General features: G+C 47.1%; 1 protein-coding gene across 1 annotated transcript in view; it reads right to left on the bottom strand.

Moving 5' to 3' along the window:
* Pnpase (polyribonucleotide nucleotidyltransferase 1) overlaps positions 1 to 14382 on the bottom strand; it is a 71991-nt gene that overhangs the window by 32049 nt on the left and 25560 nt on the right. Inside the window, exons 11-15 of the mRNA XM_077681717.1 lie at positions 13169 to 13271; positions 8199 to 8269; positions 7326 to 7362; positions 5267 to 5423; positions 2260 to 2423 (exon numbers count right to left, since the gene is read on the bottom strand). Of these exons, the coding sequence (XP_077537843.1) occupies positions 2260 to 2423; positions 5267 to 5423; positions 7326 to 7362; positions 8199 to 8269; positions 13169 to 13271 (532 nt within the window). The remainder of the gene's footprint in view (positions 1 to 2259; positions 2424 to 5266; positions 5424 to 7325; positions 7363 to 8198; positions 8270 to 13168; positions 13272 to 14382) is intronic.

Below are 14382 nucleotides of genomic sequence, written 5' to 3'. Positions count from 1 at the left end.
ATGACCAAGCCACACTCTGCAATGCCTCATCTCAATTGCAAACACCTATTTTACTTTTGTTGGCACTCACTGTTGTTTTTATTGCTTTTACCTATTAGCAATATTTGGCCCTTTTTCTGTTCTTCTGCTGTAGTACCTTGCCAGTGGTGAAGCAACCTTAAAGGGGCACTGACACAAAAATTTTGCATCTTGTTTTTTTTGTTGCGATAAGTAGCTAGTGACCTACTTATAACCTGTAGAAACCTCATTTGCTTCAGCGTGCGACGGTTGTTTAATTAGAGGCATTTTCAATGCGGCCAGTCGCAGTTTCGGTTTCAGCGAGTGCCGCGAAACGATGGATTTTGTGGATTTTGTGTGAACAAAGCTGACCACGTGACCGTCGGAGGGATATCACAGTTACAGAGCAGAGCCGCCGTAGCACTGTCGAATCCGCATCGACGGCAGTTTCTGCGAATGCCCCCCCGTACTGATCTCGTGAGGCGCCTAATTAAAAAGCGACCGTGGATGTGACGCAGGCGCTGCGAGTGCAAATGCTACCGCGGCTAACGAACGACGCGCGACGCTCGAGACGGTGGGTGGCAAGACGCGCGCTGGGAGCAGCCGGCCGGTCTGCCTACAGGTCCGCCTACAGATGTGTTCGGCTTAGCACTGCGGCGGATATTCGAGTGCCGCTCTCGTAAGCGGTGCAAATGAAAATTTTTAATGCAACCCGCCATCGCATCATTAACTCCTTTCTCATGTAAGCCACCATGGTCGGGACTTGGGGACAATTTCGTGCAGTGGTAACAAGCTATAACTCGAGCTACCTGCGCCGGCGTGGGCCACTTCGCGGCCGTGGCCGCCGCCTGCACAGCGACCGTGCGGCTTGCTCAGTGGGCTTTTCGTGCCTCCGGCGCGTTTCCGCATCCACTGGTAATAAACAGTAATAGAAACAGAGTGCCTGGAATCGCTGTAGAACTTTGATCGCGGCCAGCTGCCCGATGAGCTGACGAAATCACGGCGCCTCCGCCGCCAACGATCGGGTCGTTCGTTCTCGAGAGCAGAAGCTCCGGCCTCCGGCTGGAGCGGCGAGCCGGCAGTGCGGAAGCGGCAAACACAAACTCGTGACGTGTTTGGATGTTGTTTATTTACACTTGCGCGTGGTCCTCTGCTGGCCGCTCGGTTGCGTTTCGCACACTTCAAAATTGATTTTAAATATGTTCTAGGCTGTATTCACCGCTGATATTTTGCAGATGATGTATATGTGTTCCCACCAATCTATCTCCGAAGTTATCTCGCCTTCAAAATTTTGTGTCAGTGCCCCTTTAAATTATGTTTTAACAGCGAGCATTACGCCTTTTTTTGCAGTCACAGGCAATTTTCGAGCCTGTCAGCGAGCCATGCCAAGTCAAGACGGGACGCTTCTTCACAATACACAATAGCACGCTCGTCTAAGTGTGACACCGCCGCCATACTTCCGTCTGGTATACACTACAGTAAAACCTCGTTACAAGAGACACTGTTACAAGAGACAATTGGTTATAAGAGACATTTTTGGGATGAAAACTGTTTGGCTGGTTTTCCAACGATCGCCATGTTAGCAACTTCGCACACAAGACCTTGGGAACAAGAGACAAGTTTCCTGGGTCCCTTGAGTGTCTCTTCTCGTTGTAGTCGTTGTCGTCGTCGTCACCACAATCATCATCATCATCATCATCATCATCATCATCATCACCAGCCTGTCTACGCCTACTGCAGGGCAAAGGCCTCTCCCATAGATCTCCAATTACCCCGGTCCTGTGCTAACTGTGGCCAATTCATCCCCGCAAACTCCTTGATCTCATCTGCCCATCTAACTTTCGGCCACCCTCTGTCGCGCTTGCCTTCTCTAGGGATCCACTCTGTTACCCTTAATGACCAACGGTTATCGTGCCTTCGCACTAAATGCCCTGCACACGTCCATTTCTTCTTCTTCATTTCTACTAATATGTCCTTAACACGCGTTTGTTTCCTGACGCCCTCCGCTCTCTTCTAGTCCCTTGATGTTACACCTATCATCTTCCGTTCCATTGCACGCTGAGTCGTCCTCAATTTAAGTTGAACCCTTTTAGTGAGTCTCCAGGTTTCTGCCCCATAGGTGAGTACTGGTAAGATGCAGCTGTCATACTCTTTCTTCTTCAGGTTTCCTCTTCCTCTTGTAACGGCGTTTTACTGCAGTATCAAGCCAAACGCAAGCGACTAGTGGTTGGCCCTGTAGTGGTTGTTCTCCTGTCCACTCACCAGGATGTCGGTGAGGAGGCGGTAGTCCGACAGCTCGCAGGGGTTCTCCGGATTTGGCCTGGTCACGAGTCCGACAGCCACTCCAGCTGCGGGAGCCGAGATGGGCACTCCGGCGTCCATCAGGGCCAGGCTGCCTCCACACACACTCGCCATCGATGAAGAGCCTGGAGCAGAGGAGGGTAGCTGCGTCAATATCGCGGCCAAATTTGCACCAACACTTCTCAAGATGTGCTCAACTGATGTTATTCGCAGGAACGGGACTTTGTAAAAATAAAGTGCAAGGCGCGCAAAAAGAAGACCCAGCAAGTGTACGGCATCTTCCTTTTTTGCTCACTCCTAAGCCTCGACTCCTTCAAACCAGGAATGCGAGATTCCGCTTCCTCATGGGTACAAGCCCAGCATTTCCTGAGCACAGCCAGTGCCATCTACGGCTTCAGTAGCATAGGGGTAGAACCATACATTTTGAAACTAACGTCCCCAGTTCAAGGCCTGTAATTTTTTAAGTGAAGAGCACTTTAGGGGCTCGCCTTGTCGTCGTAGCTCACTCGCCAGACACAAGTAGAGCCCCACAGCAATCCGTCGTAGTGACTGTCGTCGCGGCATAACCCAGAGGCTTCGAAAGCCAAGCGGTTTATATAGTCATGAGCGTTCGAAACTCGAGAGCCGCTGGCGCTTGTCATACATCTCCCTGTTGTTTAGCACAAAGAAAACTATAAGTGCATTTGAGGCAAAATACAGTCGAACCTCGAAATAACGAAGTATAACTTTCTGGAAAAAACTTCGTTTTATCGCGTACTTCGTTGCATCGAGATTTTTGCCTTTTAGTGACACAAATGATGTCATCATGAAGATATTGATTTTACAAATTATTTTAGACGAAACTATTGACAAACCGACCAGCGAGCGTTGTATAGTGAAGTTATTTGGACATCTTGACTGATGGTTCAAGGTAAAAGATGCCGCGAAACGCGCACCATGCTAGAGCGACTACCCCGGGGCGGGCGCATTCTGATTCACCAAATACGAAAACGAAACTCAGTGAAACACAGTGGCAGTCCTCTAATGCGTCAAGCAACACTGGGACCGGTCACGTGCTATTACGGGCTGACGGGAACGGGACGCGGGGGTCCCCACAAAATGGTGGAACTCAGTTTGTCAGCGCTGAGGCTTTGTGCACAGTGTGCGCACTCAAGCGGTAAATCGGTACCGGCCGCCGATTGCCTGATTACCGCTGTACTCGTACTGCCGAGCTAGTGCGCTGCTCTAGCTCTGCAGTACGAGTGCGGTGCTTATTATTATTGCGTGATATCTGCAACTTCACCAAAAGTTACACCTGAAGCAGTGCCGACGCTTACCCTACCAAGTGCTATCGCGGTGCAAGAGAAGCCTTGCAGTTGTTAATTCTCTAAATAAAAAAAGCTCTGTTCCAGGAGTAACCTGGTCGAAATATCTGGTAAGTTTCTGCAAGCTCTTGTTGAAAGGATGATCGTTACTGGTGCAATCATTAAAAGCTCAACTTATCAACTGTACTTCAAGGAACTGTGCTGAACTACAAATTTTTCCCCCGTTTTTTATTAAAAGGTAACCAAGTCTCACTGCAGCTTTTAGAATCTTGTATAACACTCGTCGATAGTGAAGCAATGCCAAACATGGCACCTGCAAAACCGAATAGGATTGGAAAAAGTGGGTAGATCAGTCATGTATCGTGTGTCCGCACTTGCACGGGACCATTCGCAATGAGTTGTGAATTATTTCGAGCCTTATTTACAAATGATGTAGTGGGATCTGCCGAAATTTGATTTCTGTGCTCGCAGAAACTTCGTTGCATCGAAACTGTGCCTTAAAACTACTTCGTTAAATCGAGGGTAAAAACACATGCACCTTAATAGCAACAAGAAATGGAAACGTAAAAAGTTCGTTGCATCGCGAACTTTGTTATATCGAGGTTTGTTATATCTAGGTTAGACTGTATACGTAATTAACAGGCGGCACCCGCGTTCGTTTAGTTAGGAACGCTCGTTGGGTTGGTTTTTACGACAGTAAGCGAAAAAAAGTGGCAGTGCAACGCTGCCACGTGTGGTAGGAAAAGAAAGCCCAAAAAGAACAGAACTCCCGCTGGCGCAGTTTCAGGCAGGGGGCGCGCGAGCAGTGCGAGGGCGGGAAATTTGAAATGCATAAGGTGGTAGCAGTGAGTGGATAACAGCGCTACAGCCCATTATGGCGAATCACCGCTCTGCACTTCCGACAGCTTTCCCGTTGAGTGGAACGGCTCTAATTTTGCATTCTAAAATGTTCCCTTAGCTTCACTCAGCACATTCGTTTCATAAATGAAAGTGGTTTCGTATTGTTCAGGTTGGTTTTGATTGATTGATTGATTGATTGATTGATTGATTGATTGATTGATTGATTGCAGTGTTCAATGCACCAAATCTACACCTGGCCCATGAGGCACGCCCTATACGATGGCTGTGCCAGTTTAATATCGACCACCTGGGAATCTTTAACGTGCATCGAAATATTGACACACGGGCGCTCTCGCTTTTCCTATCCATCACAAAACAATCCACAGCAGCTGCGATGGAACCCGCGATGTTCTTCGGTTCAGCGGAACAACGCCTTGGCCACTGAGTCACTTTGGTTGGTGGTTCGTTGAAGGATGGGGCGCAGCATGTTTAATTATCGTTTTGCACCGGTGCAACGTTTTGCAGCACAGCAAAAGTGCTGGGCTTGAACCTGAACCGGTGTTCTCGTAACCTCTCCCATCTTTTCCCAGACCCATTCCCAATCAAACCACATTGTCAAGTATACCAAATTCACTCGCGTAATGACCGAACCTCTAACTTCCATAATGAAATAGTGGATTTTTTTTCCTCCCGCATAATGATCGCACCTTCCGCTTGCCGCCGTGAGTACTGTACAACGACAGTCCGGCAGAACGCACATGGCCGGATCACTACCAAAAAAAGGTCCACTACGACGCATGCAGTGGCCCGTAGAAATCGCTCACCGTTGGACTCGAGCACCTCAGAGGTGAGGCGGATGGTGAAGGGGAAGTCCTTGGGCACGAGTGGCCGCAGGGCATTCTCGGCCAGTGCCCCATGGCCGAGCTCCCGCCGGCCGGCAGGCCCCGTCCGGCCGGTCTCGTTGGTCGCGTACGACGGGAACTGCCAACAAGAGGAAAAGAGAAGGGTCAGCAACTTCCACCGTAGACTCTCAGGGTTTCACACACTCTTCAACCCAACAAGCAGACACTGTACAGTTGGACCACTTTATAAGAGACACATACCGCGGAGCAGTTTCTGTCTCTTATACGCAGGGAACCATGTTTTCACCAATTGATCAACCCCTAGTTCAATGTGGGCACCATACGACTAAAATAAGCTCAAAAGAGCATTACAGCATGTTGCAAAAGGTTTGCTCTAATTTATGTTTTGCCCCCAGGATTCACGAAATACTTCTGCATCTTTATTTGCTTCAGGACTGTATTTACACTTTTTTTACAGCATCTTCAACAAGCATTCTTTTCTTTCACTGTCTGCAGAAGATGAAGAATCATAGATGACGAGTTCACGAGACTGACGAATAGCCAAAGCGCACAGCTTCTTCCGCCGTGTGCTCTGGCTGTTCATCACGCTTGCAGGACTCAACATCTGCGATGCTTCTTGATTGGGAGCTACGAGTGTGGGAGAGCTCACCACACACTCCCAATGTTCTTGGCTTGCGCAGAAGCCTGCATGCGTGGTCACGCTCGCACATATGCCGTTAAACTTTCGCTGAATTTCCATTGGCAGGGGTTCTCGTCGTTTCGCAGATGACTCAACCACTGTGCGTTTGCTGAAGTTATAATAAAAAACGACTGCAGGCGTCTGTCGTCCCCCTTTGTTTCCACAGCAGATGCAGCTGCAGTTAGTGACTGGTGGCACCGCATCCAAACTTAAAATGTATGTAACATGCGAGATTGTTGACCAAAATTCAAGGATAACTTGTCCCCTATAACCAGCTGTCTTCTACATCCAATGTCTGTTAAAAGAGAAGTAAAATGAATGGGAAAGATAGGACATCCAACCATGTGGGTGAACAGTGTCTCTTATACCAGAACGTCTCTTGCGTTCATGCCGCTAACAACAGAATTCAATGCAACCACTTTATACTAGTTGTGACAAAATCCAGAATTAATCTTTACCCTCTTCTTGTCCCTTAATGTTACACCCATCATCCTCCGTTCCATTGCCCACTGAGTCGTTCTCAATTTAAGTTGAACCCTCTTAGTGAGCCTCCAAGTTTCTGCCCTGTAGGTGAGTACCGGCAGAGTCCTTCAATGCTTCTCTGGTAATGAAACTCCCGGTCAAGTTTCGTACAGGGACAAAGGCTACCGCGAGTGGCGCCACCGCAGATCGGAGGGCATCGGGCAGCCGCCGCTGCTCTGTAGCCAGACCGGCAGGCAGGAACACAGTAGCAGCATGCCCATTCGCACCAAAATTTTTCGCCACTCACAAAATGATAAGTCCATTTGAGTGGCCCACGACACGTAAAGCGAAAGCGCACTGCTGATAAGGCGGCGAGCGTCTGTTTTATCTTACTCCATGGTCCGTTCCCTGCCAAACGCGCTCTGACCACGCCCCCGGCTGCCCTCCGATCAACACCAGCGCCGCGGCGCGGCAGAGTACGAAGCTCTCCCATTGCGTGATGGCGAAGTTTCAAGACCAGAAAGGCATTGAAGGACTCTGGTACCGGTAAGATGCAGCTGTCATACACTTTCTTCTTCAGGGACAATGGTAGGCTGCCATTCATTATCTGAGAATGCCGGCCGAATGCCCTCCACCCCATTCTTATCCTTCTAATTATCTCTGCCTCATGGTTGGGATCCGGGGTCACTACTTGGTCTAAGTAGATATATTCGCTTACCACTTCTACTGCCTCGCCACCTATCTCAAACCACTGTGCTGTACCGAGGTGATTGATCATTACTTTGGTTTTCTGCATAATAATTTTCGGGCCCACTGTTCTACTCTGTTTGTCCAGTGCGGAAAGCATGCTTTGCAGTTCATCCCCCACTGCCCACATACCTCGTAGTGAAGCATGAAGTTCCTCTCCTTGATTCCGCTGCCGTCGACGCAATGGGTTTTGGAAAAGAAAGACAAAAATCAAACCCTGACTCACATTTACATCAACGAGACACATGAAGCAAGCCAAAATGTTTAACCTGTCCTAAAATGCAGAGAGTCAAAACTGATGCACCACAATTCGATTTCATTGAACCAACAAGCTCATTTGAATCCCCCAATAAAACAAATCAAAAGAAAAGGGGGGTGGGGGTGGACGGCTTTCAAAATGCCAACAGCTCTCTGTGTTTGAGTCTCTGCACAGGTTGTATGGCATATCTTTGTTTAGTGTTCACAAAGCCTGCACCTCTTGCTTCCTTTCCTTAAACAGTTTAATACCCTCCCTCAACCTAACGGGTTGTCAGCGAATTTTGCAGCTCATTAAACTTTGGTGGCACCAGTGGCAAGGAACCATTTTGAATACAGATTTCAAACACCAAAGTTTAATGAGCTGTAAAATTAGTTTCAAGTGGTGCATCGAAAAATCGATTCTCTTGTTGCACTCACCACCAGTGTTCATAGTGTTGGCAAATGTCAAGATTACAGTTCTACGATCAACCCTGTTTCGTCTATTGTTCCTCCAAAAGTAACTAATTATCTCTAATTATCTTGGGAACTAATTGACCAACTAAAAAAATAATGCCATATTTGCAATTCGTGTAGGAAAAGAAGTAAGACTGGCAAGTTTCACACAGTTTACGCCAAAATTAACAGAAATAGTTTTAAGAGCCATGTCCCACCTTAACTGAAGTTTTGAAAGTCAGAAAAACTTCAAGCCATGGAAAAAAAAAAAAAGTGCTGAAGTGCAGAAAATAAAGAAGCAAAAGCGTAGCTCACCCAGTGATCACAGATACGGGGTCTGACCGCAGGGCAGAGTGCAAGCTGTCAAAGGCCACAGTGCAGAGAACCTGCGGGAAGGTAAAGGGCAGGGGTGGTAACATTACGTACGGCCTACGAAACATTGTACTAAGCGGCTGCACTAACAGAGGAAACGCGCTCCCCACAGGCCACAAAAGAATAGTTTATAGAAAAGAGGGAAGTATTCTAGATAAAGCAACAAGGAATAAGTGTTAGGCCTAGTGGGAAGGCACTTGTTGGCGGCATACGCTTTTTCTGGTGCCCACGAGAGTGTTGAAGAAGTATGGCACTGCGATTTTTCGGTGCCAAAAACAACTGATAGCATTATGAAAGCATGCAGACATATTGCGGGAGGGCTTGTTTGTTTGCTCCCATTGTTCGCAAGGTTTTATTATTTTTCTAGGACCCTGAAGAGAGGTATGTTGTCCCAGGCAATATGTTCGGAGCTCCCCACAAGTTTATTATCAGGTGTTTTTGCACCAAAAAAAAGGAAAAGATAACAGCTACTTTATACAAATCAAAGAACTTGTCAACGGGCCAACAAAGTAAATTTTTACTATTTCAGGCCGACCACCATCCATATGCAGTTGGTTACAGCCCTCCCAAATGTGGCCATTTTTTTTTTCACACTAGGCTCAATTTCCGCGAAGCAGCGGAAATTGACACTTGGGTACAGTGTGGACAATGTTAAGGTGTAACACACTATATGTTTGGGCCCAGTGAGAAAAAAAAAAAAAAAAAAAAGAAAAGGAAGAAAAAAAGCAATTTTTAAACCTTTGCGGTCCATTGCCTGGCTGTGCCCGACAAGGGTGTTCAAGGTTAAATTTCACGGTTTTTCTCGCTGCAATGCGGTCGCATTCTTTGCATACACGATGCGCCATCTGTTGAGAAATAAGTGAACTTAGTTTGTTGAAGCGTGGCCTCCGCGATCGGCTACCGGTGGCGCGCCGTTGCTCTGGCCGTCCCATTCGGCGCGTCCCCCAGCAAAAACCTGTAATTTGGCTAACTCCGCAACGCCCCGCGAGGTGGCGGTGTTAGCCGATGGTTCGGCAGGTTGCACCCACTCCTCTCCACGGCTTTGCGGGGCCTGAGTTGCTGCGTGTCTTCGCTGCCAGAATTCGCGTAACTGTGCTGAAGCTTTATTCTTGCTGAGCTGACCAACCAAACGATCAGGTCATGAAGTCCGCTTGTCTCAGAAGCTCCGAGGAGTAGCACGGAAACCAAGATATGTCACTGTACGGCGAAAAGTTAATCGCGTTTTGCTTGTTGGGCTTGATTTGATCGGTGCAGGACATTTCGGAGCAGGACGTTTCGGTGCGGACATTCCGGTGCGCGGACATTTCGGTGCGGAAACTTTTCGGCGACAGATTTATCGGGTGCGTGCTTGTTGGAACAGCCGTTATATTTTTTTCCGCACAGGGTGGGTTATGGACAACAATAGAGAGCAGTCATTGCATGTTTATATTGACGCCGTGTTTGATTTTTGCCAGTGATTTTTAGAAATTGGCCATTTCTATATTTTTGTTTGATGTCTCGTTCAGGGTACACCTGCTATGCAGCCTACTGATTACGTTCTTGCGCTCATGCTTTTTTAAATTTACTACAAGATTTTAATTTATATTCTTTTTCTTACGGCATGCAACTCAGCTAAGACAATTAGCCGCCATTTACGATGGTATGATTTATAATTTTTTATTCAGTTTTCTCTAAATAAAAGGTGCACTGTCACTATCCAAAGAAAACAGGCATTCGGTTGCACTCCACAACGCAGCAAATCTTATGAAAAGTTTTATGTATGTTGTGCTGTCAAACTAAAATGATTTTGCGAACACTGTTGTCGCCATCATTTTTTTCATACGGACAAGTCTATGATATTGTCATGGAGGAAGAACGGGCCTCTTTGAAAACAGCTGCAGCTTCTTTTTATCCTAAATACTGATAAAGCGCGTGCTGCTTGTGCGTACAAAGCAATGATTTTGCCTCATCTAAAACGTCGTCCTCTGTTCACGTGCACAGCAAGGGATGATGAACATATGCTACAACCACTCTGCCCCAGTGATTGTGAGGTCACTGCTTGTCAATGTTGGTGCAACTGTCACGTACAACGCTGTATTCAGCAAAAAAAAAACTGGTTTCCAAGCCCCTGCATTGCAAAGTGCTTTATGTGTGAATTATTCTGTTTGTCAAGACAAGCAGATCAGAAATGTACGCTTTCAAGTCATCGATGCCTTGAAAGCGTACATTTGTGAATACAAGTGCAGTGTATTTTGTAAATAGACGTTCAATAAACTATGCAGCTCTTGGACGAGCGTTAAGTACAGATTTGGTTCCCAAACTTTAGTGTGCACCTATAAGTGGATATTGTCCAAAGCAAACATGAAAGCTGTCATCAACTTAACACATGCACATGTGCTTCGAAATCAGTAATTGAAAATTTAAATGTCTTGGCTATTCATTCCAAAATAGGCGAAATTGGGCTTGCCTGTGGCCACCGAATTACGTTTAACAATACAATGAAATCGGGGTACATCTGACTTCAAGTTTTTTATTTGTTGCGACTGAAATTGAAACAGTAACTTGCTGAACGCGCATGTGTAAAAGAGATTGCCACATCCTTGAGGCTATCGCTCAGGGTAACACTCCTTAAACGTGTTAATCCTAAAAATAGGATGGGTCCTTCTACACAACAGCCATTTATTCAAAGGCTAGATAAAAGCACAGCCATTCGTCACGGGTATGACGCTCTAATGAACTGCATTGTCCATGCAGATTATATAAAGTACTTTATACGTTATAACGCGTTAAGTACGTTATAAAGCGAACTGAACGTTATTTAAGCGCCAGAAAGTTTCTATTGGCAGCAGCGAATATTGTCCGTGTGTTGAGGGCGTCATGCGGCACATATTAAACAACTCGCATAGCTGCAATCCTAGCTTAAATAAATGCATTATCAGGTTCTGTGAGTCGCTTTGCATCCATGACATCAGGTATGCTTTGTTTTTATTTCGATACAAAGCGTGAAAGCTGACGAAACGCCATTTCGAAGAGCGCTGCAGCATACACGCCTTTTGTTTCAACCATCGGCTCCGCGCGCCGTGGTGCGGTGGAAAACGGCTAAACGGCCTCTTCGGATTTACGCTCTCTCCGGGTGATTGGGACGGCCGGAGCAACGGCACGCCGCCGGAAACCGATCGCGGCGGCCGTGGTAGAAGTTTTCCTCTTTTTGCACTAGGGTGCAGCACAATAACGTTCAGCAAGGGCTTTCTGGATTCCCCCGCTTCCTCATTGCCTGCGTTCTACAATGGTGCATTTTAGTGAAAAAGATGATGACTTCAGTGCGAAAGATGGAAGTATTCTAAATAAAGCAACAAGGAATAAGTGTTAGGCCTAGTGGGAAGGCACTTGTTGGCTGCATACGCTTTTTCTGATGCCCACAAGAGTGTTGAAAAGGCACGGCATTGCGATTTTTCGGTGCTAAAAACAACTGATTGCGTTGTGCAAGCCTCCATCAGTTAGTGATGAGAGTGATTCGACAGAAGCGAGTGAAGAAAACCACGACGGCGGTGGAGACAGCACCGTTCCGATCACTACTCTGCGAGCTACGCATTTCGTCGAAAGAAAATGAAATGGTGGTGAAAGCTTTTTTGTCGCATCTACAGGTTTTCATTGTGAATAGTTTTATTTAAAGGTGCACACAGGTGCAGAACCATGGCAAGAAAGAGCAGCGAAACCTGCAGTACAGTCGCAACCTCATCCAGCAGCTAGTGGGCAATCTGAGGGCTCAAGCCAAAAAACAGGGCCTGGCTTCACGTATGGAATGTGAAAAAAGGCTAGATGGGACAAGCCACTTCATGTACAAGCTCCCAGGCTGAAACAACAAGGACTGTGCTGTTTTTAGACACAGAAAAACAAAAGAAAGCAGGAGGAAGACTGTGCTTTTCTGCAAAACCTGCAGTAAAAACTCTGGCTTGCACTTATGAGAGTGTTTTGAGCGGTTTCCCACATTGCTCGAATATTGGTAAGAGTTGCAAGCAGAACACAAAAGAAAAAATAAATATCCTGTAAGTGTTCCTTGCATGGTTTGCGTTTTTCTTTGCACCACCGGAAACTGGCGAAATAGCTGCGGACCGGAGCGGCTGGAAATTGGGTGAAAGGTCCAGACTGCAAACGGTTTCAAAAGAAAAGTCCTACACCTGGTGGAAAAAAATCAGTAAAAGAAGTTTTTGATCCCAGGCCACGGCAGCTGAATTTCTAGACAGGGGCCAAACGCTACAATGCCACGATGGACAGCCTTTAGGTGCATGTTAAGGGTCACACTTCCCCAGGAAGCCAGAAAAAAGGGCCTTTCTGGGGGCCTCTTTCAACGGCCAGGGATCAGTCTCATTAAGTCTACTTTATTTTTACTATTCCCTTTCTAGCCCCTTTGTGCTGACCTTGAGAAAAGTGACGACGGAGTTGTCCTTATCACACACTTGGAATACCAGGTCAGAAATAGTGAAGGGGAGGCTGAGCGGCACACCAGTGTCCATGCTGTGGGGAAGAATATAAGGTCGTTCTTCACAGTGGAGTCTCCTGCCACTGCGCCCACCCCTTTCTCTTGTGAAAAGCCCAATTGTGACCCCACCCACACTTTCAGTCCTGCCGTTAGCGTGTTCCACTTCAACTAGCATAAGTCTGAACAAACGAATGGTTTGTTGTATTTGCCCACCGACGACAGCTCTGAGCGATTCACAGGAAGTCAACAACTAGACTTGCAAAAGAAATTTTACGGGGAAAAAAAAAATAAGCAGCTACTCAGGCACAGTTTTGAGCAGTTTGAAGTATAAATAAAGGATACCCAAAGACAATGTTTCGTGAAAGCAGTCAGTTGGCAGCACTTGGTTGCAAAGTCAACAATGAAAGCAATTGGGAAGAGTTGGGGTCCCTGCGGGGTTCCCAAGTCATCACACCTGTGTCTGACCGCGCTGGAACAACGCCGACCCATGCAGTGGCTGGAACAGGTCGATCTGGCAGGAGATGTCACGCAGGCCAGTCAGGCTGCGCCCATCGAACCTGCATGTCAACAGGGAAGAGGGAAGCAGCTTCACAGGCTGGACGTGCGACCAGTACCCTTCCATGACCCATCGCTGACATCCGTTTCACAGGAAAAGGGTGCCAAGAGGTGAGGTAGGACCCACCAGTGCCCGCGTGAGTGTTAAACAAACAAGTCAAAATACAACTTGCTCTAGATTGATAGATTAGCTCATTGAAAACATCTACACATTACTCTTACGTGTAGCTTTTTTCAAAATGAGGTAGAAAATAGCAAAAAAATTTCAGTCCGTGAAGCTGGTAGGACTGCGAAGCTGTAAACGACACCCACAACGATTCCCCCATGCGACGTCACTTGAATTCACACACGGGGCTCTACAAAAAGTGGAATCAGAGACTCCGGCAGCCGTTACCTCTGACAGACATCCTGCCAGAGACTCTGGCAGGATGTCATCAATCATGTTCACTAAGACGGTCTGGCCTTCTAGCATCCGGGACATTTGCTTCTGGAAACACTCGGGTGCTAATGTAATGCCAAATGGCAGCCGCAGAAAGCAATAGCGACCAAACGGGGTAATGAACGTTGTGTACAGCTGTGACTGTGGAGACACCATGACTTGATGATAACTTGACTTAGCATCCAGCTTGGAAAAAAACTTGGCATCTCCAAGCAAGCCTAGGCATTGTTCCACTGTCGGTAGCATGTGGTGTTCGTGAAGAACGGAATTGTTAAGCTGAGAGAGATCTACACAGATCCTGTAATCACCATCATCTTTTGGCACAGCTACCAGTCCAGCGCGCTAGCCACAGTCTTTCATTGATATTTACCCAGCCGAACGAACCGCTTCCGCTCATTGACTAGCAAGAATAACCGTTAATTAGTAATCACCATTACGAACTACAGATGATCAGAACTCTGGCGATGGATACGTCGGCCTTGGCTCTAGTGAGCAGTAGCGGAGCGGCTGGTTGAGTGCAAAATCAAGACCGACCGCTCTCACCGCGTCAATTTTAAAGTGGGTGTGCTGTTAGCCGATACAAAACGCTGGCCCAACCACGCAAAATAAAAAAATAAAGCATGTCCAGAGCATGTCCATGTTCTTTTTTGAGAAGTTCAGTGCTTCTGGTTAAC

Source organism: Haemaphysalis longicornis, unplaced genomic scaffold (assembly GCF_048455015.1).
Source record: "Haemaphysalis longicornis isolate Haplotype H1 unplaced genomic scaffold, Haemaphysalis longicornis Haplotype H1 scaffold_8, whole genome shotgun sequence".
In the NCBI taxonomy this organism is placed as follows: Eukaryota; Metazoa; Arthropoda; class Arachnida; order Ixodida; family Ixodidae; genus Haemaphysalis; species Haemaphysalis longicornis.
The sequence above is the reverse complement of the archived record's forward strand: the minus strand, read 5'-3'. Positions and strand labels throughout refer to the sequence as shown.